Source organism: Pelobates fuscus, chromosome 2 (genome assembly GCF_036172605.1).
Source record: "Pelobates fuscus isolate aPelFus1 chromosome 2, aPelFus1.pri, whole genome shotgun sequence".
Lineage (NCBI taxonomy): Eukaryota > Metazoa > Chordata > Amphibia > Anura > Pelobatidae > Pelobates > Pelobates fuscus.
In genome coordinates, this window is record NC_086318.1 from 247,854,746 (window position 1) to 247,877,094 (window position 22,349).

The 22,349-nt window shown below is 36.5% G+C and overlaps 1 protein-coding gene across 4 annotated transcripts in view; it reads left to right on the plus strand.

Moving 5' to 3' along the window:
- SASH1 (SAM and SH3 domain containing 1) overlaps nt 1-22,349 on the plus strand; it is a 192,099-nt gene that overhangs the window by 14,226 nt on the left and 155,524 nt on the right. For all 4 annotated transcript variants that reach the window (XM_063443324.1, XM_063443325.1, XM_063443327.1 and 1 more), the window contains exon 2: nt 17,554-17,682. In XM_063443324.1, the coding sequence (XP_063299394.1) occupies nt 17,554-17,682 (129 nt within the window). The remainder of the gene's footprint in view (nt 1-17,553; nt 17,683-22,349) is intronic.

The window sequence follows — 22,349 nt, forward strand, 5'->3', positions numbered from 1 at the left end:
CTTAAGGCCGCTGGACGGAAATTTTCCGTCATTGCAGCACTCCCCTTAAGGACGCTGGATGGAAAATTTCCGTCCAAAATGAAAATTAACCCCTGATTGCCACAATCGCGGCAATCGTGGGGTTAATCTTCCTGTAGTGTGTCTCCATATCGGAGGCATACTACCATGGGCAGTTTCACTGATTCAGCCCATGTGATCGCTCTGACCGGGAGTCAGAGTGATCACATGTGCTGCAGTGAAACCCGATCTGTTTCCCTGCAGCTCCTTGTGAGCTGTGAACAGCAGAGAGACAGATCAGTGCTGATCTGTCTCTGGCTGTAAGAAAAAAAAAGTTACAAAATCCCACCCCCACCCTCACCTCTTTCAAATAAAATTTAACCCCTTCCCTGTCCTTTGATCACTGCCTGCAGTGATCAAAATTCAGATCACAGTATTTCACTGTGATCTGATTTTTTTTCTTTTAACCCCTGAGGGTTAACTTTTATTTTTCCTCAGGGGTTAAATGTATTTAATTAATTATTTTAAATATTTTAAAATATTTATTTATTTAGCTAAGGTGGGTAGAAGTTAGTGGGGAAATTTGGGGATTTACGGTTAGGCTAGTTAGGGGTTAAAAGTAAAAAAAACAATAAAAAGTTAAAAAAAACTTTTGAAAAGTTTAAAGACAGTTTTAAAATAGTAAAATAAGTTGTTAAAAGCTAAATAAAACTTTTTAAAAGTTAAAAAAAACTTTTAAAAAGTTAAAAAAATGTTTAAAAAAGGGGGAAAATGCGTATTACCGCTACACTTGGTGCAGGCTAGCGAAAAAATGATACCACGATAAGGTTTCAAATATGCCTTTTGAAACACCATGGGGTGTCTTCTTTAGGAAATGGTATGCCTTTGTGAAGTAAATGGAAAACACAACCTATAAAAAAAATGCCAAAGTGGGGCATGGACCCAGCATAAAAATTCTACCTTGAATGGCTCAAATGTGCCCCTTCAACGTTGTCATATACCTGGTAAAGGTACATACGGCTGTACTCAGACGACATAGCTGAGCAAGATAGGAAGTATTATATAGCCGTAGTACACATAAGGTTTGCAAAATATACAGTACAAACTCATTGTGTGTGTAAAAAAGGCATATAAAAATGCTTATTACCACTACACTTGGTATATGCTAGCGGAAAAATTATTTCACGCTAAGGTTCAAAATACATCTTTTGAAATACCCTAGGGTGTCCTCTTTAAGAAATTGTATGCCTTTATGGGGTATCTGGAATAATTAACCTACAAACAAACCTCCAAAGTGGGGTATGGACACAGTGTAAAAATGTAAAGTTTGAAAAAACTTAAATGGCTGTGTCTCAAATGTGCCCCTTCAATGTCCGCATATACCTGGCAAAGGTACATATGGGGGTATTGCTGTACTCAGACAACATAGCTGAGCAAGATAGGAAGTATTATATAGCTGTAGCACACACAAGGTTTGCAAAATACACGGAGTTAGTTTCAGTAATGTTTGCTAATTTCTGCTTACAAAGTGCTTGGGCTGTTTTGGTGCTTTAAGTGTTCATTGTAATCTGATGATGTCTGCTGAATCCACAAACCAAGTTATATTTAGGTATCTCATTGTTAGTTTATGATATCCCACAAATAGACCTCGGCACATTAGGTTTAGAAAATTGTTTGTAGAATTTAGGAAATTAACAAGTAGATTAGAATGTAAGCTCGATTGAGCAGGGTCCTCTTCAACCTATTGTTCCTGTAAGTTTATTTGTAATTGTCCTATTTATAGTTAAATCCCCTCTCATAATATTGTAAAGCGCTACGGAATCTGTTGGCGCTATATAAATGGCAATAATAATAATAATAATTAGCAATTTATTGTTTTGTTGGGACTACAAAACAGCCAACTCACTTTTGACTAATGAATAATGCACAACCAGTGGGCTGAGAATAACTCCCCACTAGATTTAATTTCATTTTACATTTTATTTACAGTTTTTGTGAATGTATTTTGCTGACTCCACATCTAGGAGTTCAGTATGCGAATAGCTATCTTACCTAATTGGTTAGTCTTCCCAGCTAATCAGGACGTTTCAGTATAAATAATATCCACACTCAGTCCGAATGCTTATAAAATGTTAATAGTTGAAGCTATATTGCCTTCATCTAAGAACTATAAACTTTTGGTGTTCCTTTTATCTTATGAGACTGTGACATAGAAAGTGAATGTGCAGCAGAACACGGATCAAATTTAGCAAAGGCTCTGTATTCTTTTAACCTAATCTAATTGTTTTATTTTACAATGACTACTATTGTTTGCTTGGTAAACGACAGGCTGTCTTCCAATACAGGCCTGAGAGATGGAACAGGCCCATAGACATAGTAAAGAAGGAAATTAATCAAGCTAGAGGTAGCCTATAAAATTGCAGGTGTGTTTAGAGAAAAATGTAGAATAGTCAAGCCAGATATGGAGACTATCTCTTAACTGGTTTATTTGAAGTGGCACTGTGTATTTTTTCCTTTGCTTTAATTTAGCTTTTTGTATCTTAGTGATTTTACTACCCTCACTTGCCTTTATTTATATGTGTTATATTTTCTTTCTTTTGCCAGAACTCATTATCTAAGCGCTTCCATTTTGATCTCCTTTACCATGATGTCTACAGTTAGATTCTGTTAGATTCTTGGTGGTTAATGGATTGTGAGTAAATTAGATTAGCAACAGAACTGTATTTAAATGCCATCCATTGAGAAAGATCATGATGTCCATAAAAAAGTAGTCCCTACTTGTCTAATGTATAATTAAAAATCAAAGGTGCATTTTAAATAATAAAAACAAGAGGAAATATAAGGAACAAAGGGATACATTTAAAAACAAAACCTGCAAAGTAAAATTGCTGCTTTAACAGAATGGGTCCCACTTCGCATGACCTAAAATAACTTATGTGCAAAATAATTGCCTCAAAGGAACTATGGAAATTCATTCCATAGTAATTACAATTAGCCAAATAGACATATGCTACATTTTTAAAATTAAAGCACATTTATTTTATCATATTTATCACCTATGGGGCCAGGCGTAGACAAGTTATTTATTATCTTCACAGTCTTGAGGGAACATTGTTATTAAAAGGTTAAGAAGCAAATGTAATCTCAGCTTTCGAATGATTGTTGAATGTATCAGATATGTTTTGTCTGGTTGAAAAAAAATCACTGTCAAATAGTAATAATAAACTAGTAGTGCCTCCTGAAGGAATCATTGATTTTAGGTGTCTCATTTGGCATTTTTAATAATGTAAATAGTAATCTGCATATCCGCACACACTTCTTACTCATTTTGGGGGGAAAAGAAAATAAATAAAGAGTACAAAGCTTCACATGTTGGTATGGTAACAGAGCCACTATTGTCCAAATTCAGTTTGTTCACTATGTTGCAGACAAGTCGAAAATAGCAAGAGAGTAGGGTAATTCACAAAAATAGATTAACTGTTAAACAATCTAATGTCCATGTATTTTGCAATTTATATTTTGTCCTAAATTTTTGTAATTTGTCTTTTAATTCCTGTCTAGTAAATTATCCTTCATATGCAATATATGTTTTTAATGTTGACCATATCTATCTGCTATGAAATTGGTGGTAAAATTAGCAAATTATTTTAGAATCGTACGATCAATTTAATTGCTTACTACACTAGTACTAGATTAACAAAATGTCTGCTAAATCTTGTCGTAACATATTCAATTTTTCTCATTCAATTACTGTTGACGCTAATCCTTCTTTCATCAGTGTCCATTATGGGTTACTGAACTTGATATGGCGTTATGGGCATTTGAACTGCACCATTTTTCCTTTCATTTGATTTGTGAACCTGGATATGTTCACTTTTTTTGTATGTCAGTGGCCTGGTGTAACTCATTTTGTTGCCTGTGGATTGTGGGATGGCTGACGGCGCTTGGAGGTTAGAACAGACTTGCCTTGCACAATCCTCTTTGTTTTCGTGAAGGCTGTTCTGCATAAATACAGTACAGACACAAATGTTACACAACAGCGCTCATTAAGGATGTGAGAGCTAGGGGTTGCTAAGAACAATAAGCCATTGTCATTCTAATTAGACAAAAAGGAGTCTGTGCATTCGTGTTCTGCAAATAGCTATGAAAAGCAGTCGCATGGTTAAAGAATTAAGGGCTCAGATGGCTAGTAATTATTATTTTACTTTACTTTTCAGCAGGAGCTAATAGCGTAGGTTGCATAGTAATTATCTGCAATTTTAGAAAAAGGAACTGAAAGTTTCTGAACTTTCTGCACTTGAACAAAAACCACATTATGATTTTAACCTATTAAATACCAGAATTTGAGCAAGTCCTTTTATTTCATGACATGTCTGGCATATCATTAGAGGGACACTATAGTCACCAGAACAGCTACAGCTTATTGTATTTGTTCTGGTGAGTATAATCATTACCTTCAGGCTTTTTGCTGTAAACACTGTCTTTTCAGAGAAAATACAGTGCTAACATTACAGCCTAGGGATACCTCCACTGGCCACTCCTCATATGTCTACTAGAGGTGTTTCCTGGGGCAGAGCACTTTCTCCAACCACTGCATGGAGACACTTAACTTTCCTCAATGCATCTCTACGAGGAGATGCTAATTGGCCAGGGCGGTGTTTCGCTCTGCACCTGGCCCGCCACCTTGGCTTAGATAATTAAAATTGACAATCTCAGCCAATCCAATGTGTTCCTATGGGAAAGCATTGTGATTGGCTGATATCATTACTTCTGATAATGTCAGCCAAGGAGGCAGATCAGGGACAGAGTCAGCAGCAGCAGACAGGAATAAAGGTAAGCTTTTACTATATTTAGGGGGATAAGGAGGGGCAGTGGGGCTAGATAGAGTTGTTAACACTATAGGACCAGGAATACATGTTTGTGTTCCTGACCCTATAGTGTTCTTTTAATTACTCAGTGTTGAGATAATACACAAACAGTCATTTACCGTGACACTTTCAATGTGTAACATGTAACATGTCTGTTTGCATGGTGATGCCCACAGGAAGAAGGAATAGGGCATTAGTTACCTCATGCACCCTTGACTTGGGGCTGTTATCCTCTGGTTAAACTCCTACCAAATGTGGTTGCCACTGGTGTCTTTTGTGGCAAGACCCTAGGATCCTTCCTATGTTCCTGAGCATGTCCAAACTGTTGTTTGTTGAGAAACATCAAGCTATGCAGGCAGAAGCTGTTTGAAGTTTAAAAGTTCACCATATTTTGTAAAGAATAAGCCCATAGATAAGACAAATTAATCTTTGTTTGTATTATGATATATTTTGATTTTGAAATACACGGCCTATATATGTTCTTTTTCATAAAATGTCTATCTTTATGAGAAAACCCCTAAACAATTCTTTGGTCTTGCACGAAGCACAGAAAATTATTGAATAGCTGAGTGTGCACTACATGTCCGCAAAGCTTCTATGTGAGTACTTTTCTATGAGCATTTGATTGGATAATAGCCATCAGTTTAAATGACCTCATCTTAAGAGAAGTGTGTCTCAGTACAGGAAAAAAGAGAAGTGAGGGTGATTTGAAATGTTTTTGTGTTTTAATAAAAAAAAGGGGTCCATTAATATTAAGTAAATGCACTGACACAGTGGATGTAAAAAAATTATATTGAAAATAAAATAAACATACATATATATACATATATATATACACACACACACACACATACACACTTTCAATAGAATGTTTTTTTAATGAGCATATTCAATGATTGAAATCACTTCAATTTGTAGAACCTGATATTTCTACCACATTCCCATATTTCTATACATCAATGTGCAATTGCCTTACATATAGTACGTCACTTTGCATTACAGTCTATATTTCCCGCTCGTTTCAAAGACCAGAAGCATGAGATTTAGTGTAGTTTATGTATGTTCATGTTCTCTGCAAATTTTCACTTGATTACTAATGTAATGCAGAAAGCTTACAATAAACTTCTGTCCTGCTTGTAAAGCTTTGGGAAAAAAACTTATTTCCTCAGGATATCCTACGTTGGGTGTGTAAAACGGTATGTGTATTATTGTATTACGCACATGCTTTTTACGGACGGAATTACAGGAAAGCATTCTTTGCTAACACTAATTTCTGAAGTAAAAATGGACTTTACTGATAGTGATTTTAGCCATTTCCTGTTTAAAGGTCTTGAACATGCCGAAGCGTTAGGAGCTAAGGAAGGGCTAAATACGTTAGAATTGTTTGACAAGCGGAGTTTGATGAATATTCACTTTGTTTGTTTTACAATAAATATATAAATTTTGACTAAATTCTTTCAGTGTTTACTAACAATTGGAAATCATTGTCTTTAAAGGGAAACCAAATGCAGGAGATGACTCACATTTTTAATGCATGATACAGAAATTACGCAAAAATAAAATGAACAGAAAAAACATACTAGCCTTTAATGTTTATGACTTGCAAGCTGTCTTCTTTATTGCCGCACACTAAGCAGCAATTAGGAAGTAGCTAACCAACTTTCAGACTATCTGTGTTCTCTTCTACAATTACTGAACCCTGAAATTACATTACTTTCTTATGGTTACAGTATACTAGAAATTGAACATGGAGCTAAATTCTGCAGATTACTTGATTTTGCAAAACTGTACAACTTCGAGCATGCATATTAAAAAAAAGATTAGTTGTCTTTAATAAGCATCAGTACATGTCATGTTCGGAGTGTCACCATATTTGTTTTCAGAAATCAAATTCTCTCAAATCTACATGCAACTTACAAGCCTGAAGAGGCCATATAAAAGCAAAAAAACAAAACAAAACAGATTGGAACCTTTGAGCAACGGTCACCTAACCATGAATATGTTGTATAGTTTAAAGTACTTACATCAAAATACTAAAGTACTGCCAGGACTGTGGTGCTTTGTCATGAGTTGGTTGGTTTAACCCCTTAAGGACACATGACATGTGTGACATGTCATGATTCCCTTTTATTCCAGAAGTTTGGTCCTTAAGGGGTTAAGTATATTATATATACGTCCCATTGTAATCAATATTATTCAATCCCCATTGAAAATCAGGTTTATTGTCAAAATTTACAACATTTCAACTGCTTGCAATGAACAAGTCAAACAAAAGCAATTGAAATAGTTCAACACAACAAATGTTTCAAGTGGCTTCCCCAAATTCAACTGAAAATGCAACTTATAATGACTTATCAAAATTATTCAACCGTTTCATAGCAAGCATCTTTAGTACTTAGTAGAGCATCCCTTTTGCTCTTATGACCTGCGGCAAACTAGATGCATAGTTAGACACCAGTATCTGGCAGCGTTCCTGAGGAATCTTAGCCCATTGCTGAAAAGTAATGGCCTCAAGTTAAGTACTATTCTTGGGTTTGCGTACTGCAACCACCTTTTTAAATCCAATGGGTAAATTTGGAATAGGCTTACAAAAGTGGTTGGATACCTCTCTCTGACTATGGTGTGCACCTTCATACACTGACTAGTTGGTGCCTAACACTCAACTGATGCTCTCGTCTCATTGAATGGACGTGGCACTGCACAGCAAGGTTTAGCTCGGTGAAGTTGAGAGAAGCTTCTAACAGGAGCTTTCAGCACCACAGGAGGGGGCAATGGACACAGACAGAACCCAGATAAGTTATCACACTTCTAATCACTTTTGGCTACTTACCATGGGAAGGTGCAATAACATTCCTAGCAACCATAACCACTACCGTAGGATGTCGTGATTATGGTGCATGGATTTCCTCTTAACACATTAAATGAAACCTGGTACTTTAAAAACATTTTTAATATCGGAATCCTTTCTTCAAGTTTAGAAAGGAAATTCTTTTTTTAATGAAGTACATGTAAAAAAAAAAGAAAAAAAATTAGAAAAACTCCTCCCTACGTTTTGTACATGACAGGTTATTTCAGCCACGTATAGCTATAGCATCCGGACAGTATTTGAAAGCCGACTGTTTCTTTGATCCCTACTTCATTTGTAAAAAAAAAAAAAAAAGTTCAATTTCTTTTCAAAACTTGATGAAATGGTTATTATATTAAGAAATGGTTTTGAGATGGCAGTTGTTCTTAAACTCTGTTATCCATTTAAAAAAATAGAGTTCAAACCTAACTTTTTTAGTTCTCGTTGTGGAATTCACTGGCTTTGCATTAATAAATATGTGGACATTTACTTGCAGCTGTGTGAAAACCACACAACCATGTAAGTTTCACAGTAGACAGAGAAAAAGAAGGAAAACAATACACGTTTTGCAAGCAATTGCCATGCCTACTTATTGAATAGCATGCCAACATCTGATCATGTTTGTCCATGTGAGAACTTGTGTAAAAATGCATAATAACGGACTTTACAATATCACCTATTATATAGTAAGTATGCCAAATAGCAATAACTGAGCAAATTACTTACTGTGCATGTGTTTCTGAAGTTGCTTTCGGCTAGAAATGGACAAATGTTACATACCTTCCCCAGTATTCTTGGGTGCATTCTGCTTTCTTTTCAATTAATGAGGCAAGAGGGGCTATTTACTAAACTAGGGAATTGACAAGGGAATTACATTTCTAGAAACAAAATGCTAGATTGGATCAACTTGGTTCCTTTCCCATCTTGACAATTTTGCTCTAAAATCTGCTACGATAAATAATTAAAGTATACATCCAGACTGTATCAATCCAATAAAAAAAATTATCTAAAGTGTCATAGTGTAGGTTTGTCCTGGGTACACTGTTTTAAGAGATGTACTGCTATGGGGACAAGATATTCTGATACCTATCTGATGCTGATATGCTTGGGGGGTTGTCCAGTTCCTATATTATATTATTTATTTGAAAATGGACAGACAATACTGCTGCTCCCCAGCGCTGTTTTTGTGAATGTCCAGGTATGTAATTTCTCTGACTTAAAAGTGAAAATAAAATAAATCTGAAGTTTATTTATACCAAGACGTCATCATTTTTGGATTGTGCAAGCTCAATGGATACTTCAGTGGTGCTGTGTTTGTATGGGTATCCAGATTCAAACTTGTCATGCCATTGCTTAACTCTACCTTTACATCAGTGATTACAATATCAAGTTTTGTGATGTATGCGGCTCCATTTTTTCAGCCTTTTTAGCGTGTTAGGTATTTGTTGACCTAAAATGTACTATTCCATAATTCTCCACAATTCCTAGTTTAACGAATTAATCTTGACAGGCAGTGTTGTAAAGCATTCATTCTTTGCATCTATCCTTCTTTTCTTAGGAAATCTAGTAATTGTTTGTTTTTTATTTTTTTATCCTTTTTTTGGTAATTAACATATTTTTTTCCTTTCATTCTGCAATGGTTCCAGTTGTATACAGCATATTATAACATACGTATGTAATAAGAAAGAGGAAGAAGGGAAGGTAGGAACTAGACATTCCTTACCCAAGATTTAAAAAAAAAAATCTATGAAATCAATTATGAATCAAGCCAATGTCTACAAAAACAGAATGGTATGCTGGTTAGAAAAAGTGTCTGAGAAAAAGTTTTTGCCATGCCATTTTTCAAACATGCTTTGCGTCCAGATGTGAACGCCACAAATCACCCTACACATAGTAGTTGTGTTTCTAATTTGCTACTAATAATTTTTTTTACAAGTTTATATAATACATATGTTAATAGTCTTTTTTAAAACAAAATCCATTAAATATATAAAAATATTAATTTAGTGTACATGTCAATATACTTAAATTAGATGCTTAGATATTAAGAAATCAAACTGTTCTAAAATGGTTACTGCTTACATTGGGTGGGCACCAGGATGTAGTGGCTATGGTACTTTATTGAATCTTTTCCTATTATATTTAGATAGAAATGATGGCTTTTGAGAACTACTTTTAAACTGGCTGTATATGATTGGATATATGGTTTGTAGAGCATCTGCAGAGGCCATGTCAACCCTAATTAGTGTGCACTCAAGTGGATTCCCGTGGAAGTGCTTTGCTTCTATTACTGTTACCCATGTAATGCTACGGAGACTTTTCAACTATGGGATGGAAGGATGCTATCTATTATCACATTCCAAATCACTGTCACTATTAGAGTTTCCAAGGAAAAGCAAATTTGGGAACACATGCCTCCTCCTGCCCTATCTTGTGGACACATGTGCTTTGCAGTGAGGAAAATTATTATTATGCTTTGGGTGAACCTTTAACACAATAAAAATATTAATCACAGAGTATCAATTACATGGGGAAATAATGCACCGGAGACATCCAATATGGGACTGTTTCCCGAACCTCCTAACAATATTTCCATATTACACCGTTATTTCAGATTTCATGGTTATTTCTGGGCTAGAGTTAAATAATAAGCTAATTATATATATATATTTCACTAGGATTTATTTGATCTACAAAGGAGGATTAACTTCATTTAGGTACTTGGCAAGCATTTTTGAGTTCACAGCTCTGCCCGGGTTGTATCATTTTATTGGGATACTGATGTCCAATTCATAAAAAACTATAAAACTGTATTTTTGTGTGAGCTGTAACCATGATCTGTATTTTGAGGTTTGTATAGTTTTCACTCGTGTTGGGGGGTTATGTTACCTTCACTTTTGTTGGGGATTCATATCGCCTGCATTTGAGCTAGGCACTCATATTGCTTACACTTGAAGACTTACAATGCCTTCACTTAAGTTGTAGTTTGTTTTGTTTGTCTGCCATACATAAACCTTAGTGCGGTATGCAGTGGTGTATTTTGGATTTGTGCTGCCCTAGGCACGACTAAATTTGGGCAACCCAAAACCTAAATTTGCCACCCCAATTCATGTCAAGGCCACTTTTTTGACTGACAGACACATGCCCTCATTGATATGTGCACTGATATACACTCACTGACAGATACACAGTCATTGGCACACACTGTTTAACCAACACACACTTACACTGACAGGCACACACTCTCAGATACACATAAAATGACATACACACACTGACACACATTCACAGGCACACCTATTCTCACCGAAAGACACACACACTTTCACTCACTCACAGACACACACTGACAGCTACACTCACTCACTCACTCACAGTAAGGTGGACAGCCCCAGAATACAAGGCAAACAAGGCATTTGTTTGGGAGTTTGGGGTGGTGTTTTTTGGCGCCCCCCCTCCTGAAAGTGCCGCCCTAGGCAAATGCCTTGTTTGCCTTGTGGTAAATACATCCTTGGCAGTATGAGCTAGTTTGTGGCTGCTACACAAAGTCTACTGCAAAAAATTACAAATATTTGTTTTAGGCTTATATATATATATAATAGCCTAAAACAAATATTTGTAATTTTTGCAGTAGACTTTGTGTAGCAGCCACAAACTAGCTCATACTGCACTAAGGTTTATGTATGGCAGACAAACAAAACAAACTACAACTTAAGTGAAGGCATTGTAAGTCTTCAAGTGCAAGCAATATGAGTGCCTAGCTCAAATGCAGGCGATATGAATCCCCAACAAAAGTGAAGGTAACATAACCCCCCAACACGAGTGAAAACTATACAAACCTCAAAATACAGATCATGGTTACAGCTTACACAAAAATACCGTTTTAAATCTTACAAGGCTACCTAAAATCACCTACCTTAGCAAATAAATATTATAGAGATTTTGTTAAGCTATATGACCATGCTATGTTTAAATTCACCACTAATGTCACAGTACCCCAATATAAGTGGGTTTTACACTAATTTAACATATGTACTGCTTCAACTGCTTCACATTGGGAGGTGAGTGCTTAATCACGGTGTGGCCATATTGAGTGGCCTAATGCCCATACTTGTTTGCCAAGCTACCTGATTTTAAATAGATAAAACAAAGTGAGGTGAATAAGTGGGAGAAATCTTGATGCCTGGAATTATTCCGAAAAGGTACAGTCGAGTAAACATGTTTTCCATAGTTTTACATACTGTCATATAAATATCATATAGCTTTCAGTGATACAGATCTGAACAAATGTTGCCCAACCTTTGGTAATTTTGTGAACTGCGTTTGCCAAGGTGCTCAGGCAAAGGAATCCAAAACAGCAGAATTGCCAAAGGGAAGCCTTACTGTAATAGAGGAACATAGCTCCAGTAATGTCTCAAATTCAGAATTTTAAAAATATTAAGCCTTTTCTTCTTCATTTTGTATGTGATTAGCGCTAATAATTATTATATTAGTGTAATTTTTTTTTGCCCACCACCAAGTCAATTTTTAATCTTTAGCAAACTAAAATAATAAATTCCATTATCTTCTGGCTATTTCAACTACCTTCAACTACCTCTTTGTGCTCTCTTTTAACATGAGAACTGCTAAATATAATTTGTTAGATTATGAACCCAGCATCGTTTAATTGAGATAAATGTGCTCCCTCATTGCCTTATGCCCCGTGGCTCTATCTTAATGAAGGCTTAAATTTCATTGACCCTAGATGTTTTTGTTAATGAAATGGACATGCTGGTGGGAATTCTACTGTGCAGTCTATTAGCCATAAAACTGTTATAATAGAAACTACAGTATTTTGTTTCTAAAGTGGCTGGAATTATTTAGTGAACATTTAATGAAACGCTTATATTACAAAACATTCTCTTGAGTGTACTAGGATTTATTTGATCTACAAAGGAGGATTAACTTCATTTAAGTACTTGGCAAGCATTTTTGAGTTCACAGCTCTGCCCGGGTTGTATCATTTTATTGGGATACTGATGTCCATTTCATAAAAAGCTATATCATGAACACACTATAATAATAGCAATAAGCCATTTGGCATAGTTGGTGGTTAAAAAATTACACCACTTTAATATTGGTATGTTGATTCATGTTTTCTCTAAAATCTTTGAGTCCTGAATGCCTTCAATTTAAACTAGGAGGAGAACGTGGAGGGAAATAGCTGCAATTCCATTTAAATGACCTGACCAGTAGCAATTATACAGGCTGGAAAAAAAATAAAATGCTTACCTTGTTTTATGTTTAACCCCTTAAGGACACATGACATGTGTGACATGTCATGATTCCCTTTTATTCCAGAAGTTTGGCCCTTAAGGGACCAAACAAATGAACATGATTTGTTATTTAAAGGGACACTGCAGGCTGCCATATGTTTCCAAGCAAAGACATACCCCTTTCAATTCTTGTATGGCATTTGTATCTCACGTCACAGATAATTAACATAAAGGGCTTTTATTCACTAAATACCAATTTCATTCACTTTTATGCTTCTCACATTGTCATGCATTAAAAAGTTGCCAAAAAATAAAAAATTAATAAATCAAATATATATTCACTTGTGCAGTTACTGCATATGCTGGTAATCCCCAGGATATGCAGGTTCCTGTAATACGTTTTTTTTTGCAAGACTTGAAAGTAGCTGACCCCTGTTAGTCAATACTATGTCAGTTATATGTAAGGGGAGCTGCACATAACCAGTAAACCAGGGATCTCAAACTCCCCCCTCCTTCCCCCCAGAAGTTGATGGCCTACAACTCCCAGTGTTGGAATGCAAAAGATGGCCATAGAATCATGAGAGTTGTTGTTTGGCAATATCTGGGGGGGGGGGATGCTTTTTACAGTCTCTCAAACAGTTGCATTAGGAGGGACATCTCGTGTTGAGGTAATGTGCCTATTGTATCTGCAATGTTAACAAGGCAGCCACTAAACTTTCTGTAGATCCTGCAGAGTTTAGAGGTGATAGTTTCCCTTTCCGCTACTTGTGCAAGAAGACACTTGTTATTGCAGTTAGCGTTCTCTTTGCAGTACAACTCCTGGATTATTTTTTGCCCTGTAGGGGCGGCCATATTTTATTCCTCTATGTTCAGAAGCACCACATATATATGACTATATGTAAAGTGAATGGCTGAATTCCGTTCAGGGCTTATTTTTGACAAGTCAGTTATTTTCACAACCTCCATATGTGGATGAGCACTAGTTGTTGGTAACCTGCATGGATTTTTGGTAGATAAGTCACAATCATGTCCAAATACTATTTAAAATGTCTCCTTTCTCTGGAGCAAGGTTAAGTCAGGACAAACAGTGAAATAAGGCATTTACATATGTATGCATGAGTTACCGGTATATATTTATTCCAAAGAATACACAAAGATGCTATGACATGTGTAAGCTTTAATAATAATAATAATAATAATAATACAAATTGATTTGTATTATACTAAATAAAAAAGAACTGGAGAATAGGCCCAGTTGTCTACTCGCCATGTCACTTGGAAAGATACAGAACAATCTGTTATATAACAAGATGACTATACATGTTTTGTATCATTTTATATTACTCTGCTTTATGTCCAAATATTATTAATAAGGTCTGACACGTTGTATGCATTTCTGTTTAGCAAATTATATTTAACATGACAGATCTTGAATAACAGAAAGTCATCTTCTATTTTACAGAAATAGCAGAGCAGCAAGTGAAACATACCCAGTTCTGAATTAGGGCTTAATTTGTCATTTAATGTCTCATGCAAATATACAGTAACCAGTGGCTTTGTAAATAGTTTTTTTTACAATACTAATTAACATCATCTCACTTGTATGACATTTAAAGGGTGTCTATAAGCAACAACATATATTTAGCTTATAGTGGTTTTAGCAACGCCCCTGAAGTCTAACTGCTCAAGTTTAATCACTTTGTTTATGCAACCCTAGCCATACCTCCCCTGCATGTGACCTACAAAGTCTATCTACACATTTCCAGTTAAGAGAGATCTAATGTTTAACCCCTTAAGGACCAAACTTCTGGAATAAAAGGGAATCATGACATGTCACACATGTCATGTGTCCTTAAGGGGTTAAATGTTCTTTGCTGCAGAGTCTGTTTAATTTATTGAGCACAGTGTGCTCTCTGAAAAGGCAGTGTTTACTTGAAAATCTTACAGGGACAGGCTATAGACACCAGAACCACTACATTAAGCTGTTGTGTTTCTGACTATAGTGTCCCTTTAAAAATGTTATTTTTGTCATTGAAAACAAAGCTTTGTAGGTTTGAAAAAACTTGGCTCTTATTTTTTTCAGCTGGTTCCTAGATTCAAAGCAAATTTATCAAGCCCTAAACTAGAGTACTTCTTTTAAATTAATATTGCGAATCGAGTTTTGTCAAATTCTTTGACCATAAGTTCTGAAACCAATTGTATTTTTAGAGCGCGTAAGGCAATTGTATTTGTATGCGTTCCCTAAAGTAGTTGTATTTTTCATGATACTGGTTTTATATTTTTTCTTCTCTTTGCACACTAATCCCTCCTATCTGACCCAGAGTTCCTTCCTGTTTCAAAGTAATGTATTTATCTGCAGAATCGGTGAGATCTTGGGATACCATTCTACTCTTAGTCACAGGCGTCCAACTGTATTTATGACAGCATACATAATAATTAGTTGTATTGCATAATTACCAAAATGTATAGTTCTGATATGTCTCAATATGCATGCTGCTGTTGTGTCGTTCTCCTCTTAAAAGTCGTTTTAAATAAGAAGTAGAAAACATTGTTAAATGTAAGTAACACTTATTAGACTGTTACTTGTCCAGCAAACATATGGGAGCGGCTACATGAACTTTGGAACCATTAGCAGGTTTCTGAAGGTGAAACATTTTTGTGATAAGCTCTTTGCAGTAGGGAGTTAAGGGGCACACTACAGTTAATTTAGAAACCTAACCCTTATTTTACTACTTTTGGCAGATAATGTTGCATGAAAACTAGTAGAAATATATCTACGTATGTATATATAAATCTAGAATTTGATTGACACTATGCACCATGAGGGCACCCTTATCTGAGGTCATTGTCCTGGCAGCACAGACACTGCAAAACCCCAGAAAGTATCCCAGTGTGCTAGTCCAAGCCTGGAGAGCATTGAGGTTTGTGCTTGCCCACCTGCCAAAACGTTGCCTTTCCACCCCTATCATATAAAACTTGCACTTGAGTGCTCAATGTAAACTCGCCCCTTTGCTCAAACAAAAAACAAGGGACTTCTTGTGAGACTAATGTGCTGAATAACTGTGTTTTTGTGTATGCGTGTTTGTGTACTACTAGTACAATTAGATAAATAATATGCATGCATGATTAAACAGCTTGTGGCTGCTTACTATGTTAAAAAAAAACTAAAAAAAATTTCATTTCATTTACATTCAGGAATGTATGTGTGTGTGCATTTTTAATTGGACCCTGCTTACTATATGATTAAGGACTTAATATGAGTTGGTCATTGCTTGAGGTTAAAAGAGTAGTGGAGACAGTATTCATATTATATATATTTTATAAATTGTTACAGTAATATATATATATGGTTATTTCAAAGTATGTATGTTAGCCACTTTTTCACATTTAAATAAGTATCATTGCTTGTGTTATGTTTTGAGGCCTTCTCTATATTCGTATTGGTCTGCTTTGGCGTGCTACCCAGAAATGTACTCTTGCAATGCACAATATGCAATCTCTATTTTTAACTCAAAGCCTCATATGCTCATTTAATCCTATTGCTTGCTTTAGAAAATAAAGGAAGCTCTCTGGCAAACATGGCCAGGCAACTGGCGATTACAAACACTGTGGTTCAACAACTCTAAGAGTCACACTTTGTTTAAACATAGCTTAGATTAGAATAAACTCACTTTAGGGAAAATCGTGTGTTCGCATTTGTTGCTCTTTTTACATAATATTGCAAAAACTTGCCTGAAGCTGTATAGTATGTGTGATTTCTCTAGAGAACAAATAGTAGATAAGATCACATTAATACCATTAAAGCCATGAGTTACCCCACCCCATTTTGCTCCAAAAGGTTAATGAAACTCAATTCTACAATTGTGAACACAAATGTGCTGTTGATCTTTGAATTCCTATTTAAAGCACACTTTCTTGATGACCACACAGATTTTGCATTCGAGGAATAGAGCTACCTGTTAAAAAAATCATCATTGAAATAAACATTCATGGGAAAACAAGTTGCAGTAATGGAACTGGAAGTAATTTGCCTTTACGTCAAAAATCAATATAGAAAATAAATAAAATTACTGTACAATGATAAATAGTAAATAAAATGCTACTGCAAAATTTCAATAGAAAGTACTAAAAAAAACATTACCGTATATTAATAGTGTGAGATCAGACCGGTGCTATGATTTTTACAATTTACTGTCAACTCTCCAATTTTATTAGGGAATGAGAGCTTAAGCTACTTTATCAGTACATATGATGTGTGGTCTGCCTACATATCGGCTTGTGACACTGTGCTTTTACTTCTTAATCACTTTCTGTGTGCCCTTCGTTTTTTTCTAGGGAGCGATCTCTAGGGAAAAAAGTGATAGCGAGAGTTTCTTCCAAACGGGAGACAAATCAGTTGTGATAGTATTGAGATTATCAATGTGATGGTTCCTTTTCTGGATTTACTGTCAATAAAATATTCTTGAACTTCAAAAAGATAAATTTGTGTAATTGTATATTGCTGAGCGTGTATTAAAAATATATGTAATTGTTTTGCCATATATTATTTGTGGGCTTTAATTGTTGACTCGTTTTTCTTTATTTGTAGGATGGTTCATTGGGGAACATAGACGACCTTGCTGAGCAGTACGCCGATTATTATAACACCTGCTTTACCGACGTGTGTGAAAGGATGGAGGAATTACGCAAGCGGCAAGTTTCTCAAGAGCTTGAAACGGTATGATGCAGAAAAAGCAATGTATACTTTATGTGATATTACAAAAAACTCCAATACTTCTTATATATTACAGGAATTAATAATTATATTAATGAAATAGAGAGAGGGACTGGGAAGGGATAGAGGGTGGAGGATTTTTAAAAATATATATTTCTTCAATGGAGAAAGAGGGGAAGCAAGCTTCCCTTTGCAGGTGCGCCTCCTGTAAGGGAGAATCTAATAACGTCACTTGCCAGCATGCTCACAGCTGACATATTTTTTGCATGGAATTAACATTTGGCAACAGAGTCTGCAACAGAGTTCCAATCTGCCAGTCACATCTGCTAATGAGCTCTCGGCACTCAAGTGCAGATATCTCAGATCGCGCAGTGTTTCAAGCAGAATCGCTGCACAAACTGACTCCTACCGCCATTACCACGTCTAGAGGCAGAACAGTGGTGGATCCAGGGCGGGGGCAACGGGCAATTGCCCTCCCCCTCCCGAGATTCTCCCCTGCCGACTAATGCAGGGCTGGCAGTGTCCAAGTGCCAGCCCTGCAATTTGCCTGCGGACCGGGAAAGGAGAACAGAAATCTCCCTCCCCGGTCCGCAGGCACATTGCTGGTAACCGGCAGGGGAGGGAGAGAGAGAGGACCCGGGAGCCTGCAGCTGCTTCTAGTCCTACTCTCGCGAGCACGGAGCGTTGCCGCGGTTACCACGGCAATGCTCCAAATCTCGCGAGAGTGAACTCTAGCCCTGGAGCTGCGGGCTAGAGTTCACTCTAACCACTAAAAACCGCCAGGGATCATAAATATATTTATTTAATTAAATAAAAAATTAATAAAAATTAATAAAAAGCCTCCCTACACTGCCCCACAAACACTGTACCCCATTCACACACTGCACACCCATAGACACATTGCACCACATACACACACTGCCCCCCATACACACATTGCCCCACAGACACATACAGTGCTCCCCATACACACACTGCCCCACACACACATACAGTGCCCCCCATACACACACTGCCACACACATACAGTGCTACCATACACACACTGCCCCAAACACACATACACTGCAAGCCTCACACACACACACACTGCAGCTCTCACACACACTTCCCCCCTCACATACACACTGCACAGCTCACACACACACTGCAGCTCTCTCACACACACACTGCCCCCTAACACGCACGCTGAAACCCTGACATACACTGCCGCCCTCACACACTCGCACACACACTTAACCGCTCACACACACACACACACACACACACACACACTGCACCTTTCACACACACTTTACCCCTAAAACATACCACTGCTCCTATGCCCTATATCCCAGCAGATTATTTCCTTAAATATTTAAATATTCAGTGGCAGATCCAGAGATCAGGCTCTGGATCCGCCACTGAAGCAGAAGTGGTCATGACACTTGCCATAACCCTTTATGGTTGGCTGAGCATCAAGGGAAATGTAGTGCAGAAACATCTGGAGTGCAAAGGTTAACCACTATTGCTACTGACCATGTGCTGTTTAATAAATAGACACTTGCACACACTACATAAGCCCAAACTAGTTCACATGCACCTTGACTATTCTTCTTTTTTCATTGTCTCCATATGTACACAGTTGGAAAATTCCTAAATCATAAAGTGTCAAATGAGTATTTGTGCAAGTTTGGGAGACAGTGGCATCTTTTGTCCGACAGGTGCTGCTGACAGTATGTGTACAGTAAAACATGTTGTCCCTTAAGCGCCTTACAGTTATTTAACACTGCTATGAGTTGAAGCCTTATCTGCAATTCACTGAATAATTTTCAGATATTTAAAGACCAGATTTGTAATTAAACTTCTACTGGGTTTTGTAATGATTTGTTCCCACAACCTGTTCAATTGCTTTCCCGTTTGAAAGCTCAGGACAGTGCCTATGGCTGCCTGCACCTCAGAGCTGCGGTTACTGATAAGTACAATAGAAGAACTGCATAAATCATAATCTTCTGGTCCTGATTTATTGCTAGTGTTATCGAATACTACAACTGATTTAGCTTTGAACTTTTCTGCTCTTGTGTGGTGAGGAAGATGCATTGTTTTCTGTTTGAACAGGAGGCCAGGGTTGTAAGAGAATTGATGAGTTAGCTTTATATTTGTAAAACAATATATTGCTATCTACAAGTAGATCTGTTTGTCAGAGGAGCAAACTGTAAATACTGTGCTGCTATAAAGTTATACAGTCATCTTTTGGTCATGCACTGTTAGCATTATCCAGGGAGTCTGATAACTAGGAAAGCCTTGGCACACTGGAATGCTTTATTGGTGTTGATGTCACAGCAGGGATGACATTTTGATGATGTCACAGCAGTGCTGTAGTGCTAATGATAGAGAAAAGCATATTTTACCATCATACTCTGGTTTTATGTGTTGTATGTGTATGTTGCATGCTCAGTAGTTAAAAATAATGTATGTCATCATGTATGCCTCATCTAAACTGGCTTTTACAAGTGGCTAAATGTATACCCCCTCCCCATAGATAACATGGTGTAGTAGTGAATGGCAATATTTTGGGCTTGCATGTGTGCGTGCTGCCATTTTTCATCATGTGCCAAATTTGCCACTGGACATATACTGATGAGTTCGCTAGGTTAAAAAACAAATCGGTACATTTGCTAGTGATTTGGCAATCAAATTGTATAGATAAAAGTAGCAGTAACAGGAAGTCATGTCTCTTTAAAGCCAATAGATATACATTTGGCAGTCAGCCTGAATTCTTTGGAACCAGGTAAAAGGTTCATCCATAGGGACCATACATAGCATTCCAAAAAAGCTATGCTCCAGCTGTATTTTAGCAGCCATTGATCCTGTGGTTTGTCAAATCCTGCCTTAACATATTTTAACCATTTCAGTCAATACAGTGAAATGTGGACAAAATAATCTCCTTTAGTGCAGGGCTAGAAAAGAGGAACCAAGTGCTACTCACTAGCAGTGGTTGATTGAACCCTGAACAACTGCCCTTTTATTTTATTTAAAAGATAGCAAAGATAACTTTTGTGGTTTTATGCATCATGTGTTCAAGGTACAGGTCCTATAGTAAAATCTTTGCTTTAGCAAACTTTGTACAATTTTTTTTTTTTGCCTAGTTCCTGTGCAAACACATAGTTATATGGACATTATCTCTCATTACAAGATACATGGAACTTTTTAATAACTTTAGTTTTTTTTTAATGTATATAATATAATATATATAAATGCTTTTAAAAAGTTCCTGGCAAAACTGCTACCAGTATTATGTAGGTGTCTAATAATGTCTTCTGGTAATGTGTTTCTTCCTTTCCTATACACACTTACGCAGCATGAGGTTTGTTCAACAAGATATTTAATGGGTTATATCCCCGCATGAGGCTTTCCACATTGAAGCAATCAGAAATATTTTTCTTTGTAACAGATTTTTAGCAACTACCTTATCCAAAATTAATTTGTATCCGGGAGCATACACAGGAAGAATTTAGAAAAACTGTAGAAAGCTACTAAAGGGTTTACTCACTAAACACAGAATTGAGTAATGTATTAGCCAATTGGCAATATTTAGGCAAATATAGCCAAAACACAAAGAGTTAACAGAGCAGTGGTCTGGTAGTCAAACATTTTAATTTAGGAGTATTTCACTGTATCATTATTTAATTCTCTTATCGGCAAGTGTAAATAGTTAGAAAGAATAATCCAGTCTATATACTGTCAGCGATGCATACTATCATTATAATAATATTTCCTTTTTTGCATTACAGACCGAGAGGAAGTATATCTGGCATGCATCCCAAAATCTATTTAATTTGATTTTAGGCTATTTTTACTTAACGTCCACGTTTATTCGATACAAATGTTTTGTTATTTAATTATAGTTACTAGCTATTTAATAATACCTATTATTTTTATTTTTTTATTTTTTTTAAATTCTTTATTTTTGTTGTGCGTGATATAACAATGGGCTCGGTCAGCCACAATAGCAGTTCCAAGCAGTAATGTAATAAACAGTTATAACATAACGTGGCATAGGAGTATACAGCACATTTTTAGTTTTGGATGATAACATGTTAGGGTCCAACGCTTCAACAGTATATATAGAGTTAAACAGGTTAAACAGAGGTATTGGTAGGTACACAGCTTTTTATATCGATTTTGTTGTTATGAAAACATGCTTAGTACAACTAATGAGTTCCAGGCAATTATTCCAGCTTAGTAGAGTATTACAGGATAACGTCTCAAGTTAAACAGGCTGGATGTGTGTGTGTGGGGGTACCCGTCTTTTTAAGCCGGTTGACAAGTAACCTCATATGTTAATTCGCTTGGATAGTTTAGTTAGTTATAACTACTACGCATTGAGGCAGCTAGGCTATACTTTTTATGTTAACAGGTGGTACCTGGTAGTTGATAATGCTTTTCATATTATAAGGGGAAAGCGTAAAATATGCACTGATAGGGCACAGTTACGATGTACGCTAGGGGCAGCGGGTTATCTGCTGTGTGGACCGCCAAGACAGGCGCGGGAATTACATAATGGTTGAACAAATATGTAGCGGTAGATAAACTGCACAATTCCTAATAGTAGCGTTAGACCAGAACAATTGCACTTTAGAGAGCGGCAACCTTGCTATAAGAATTGCATTGCATGCCTATCCTGGTGC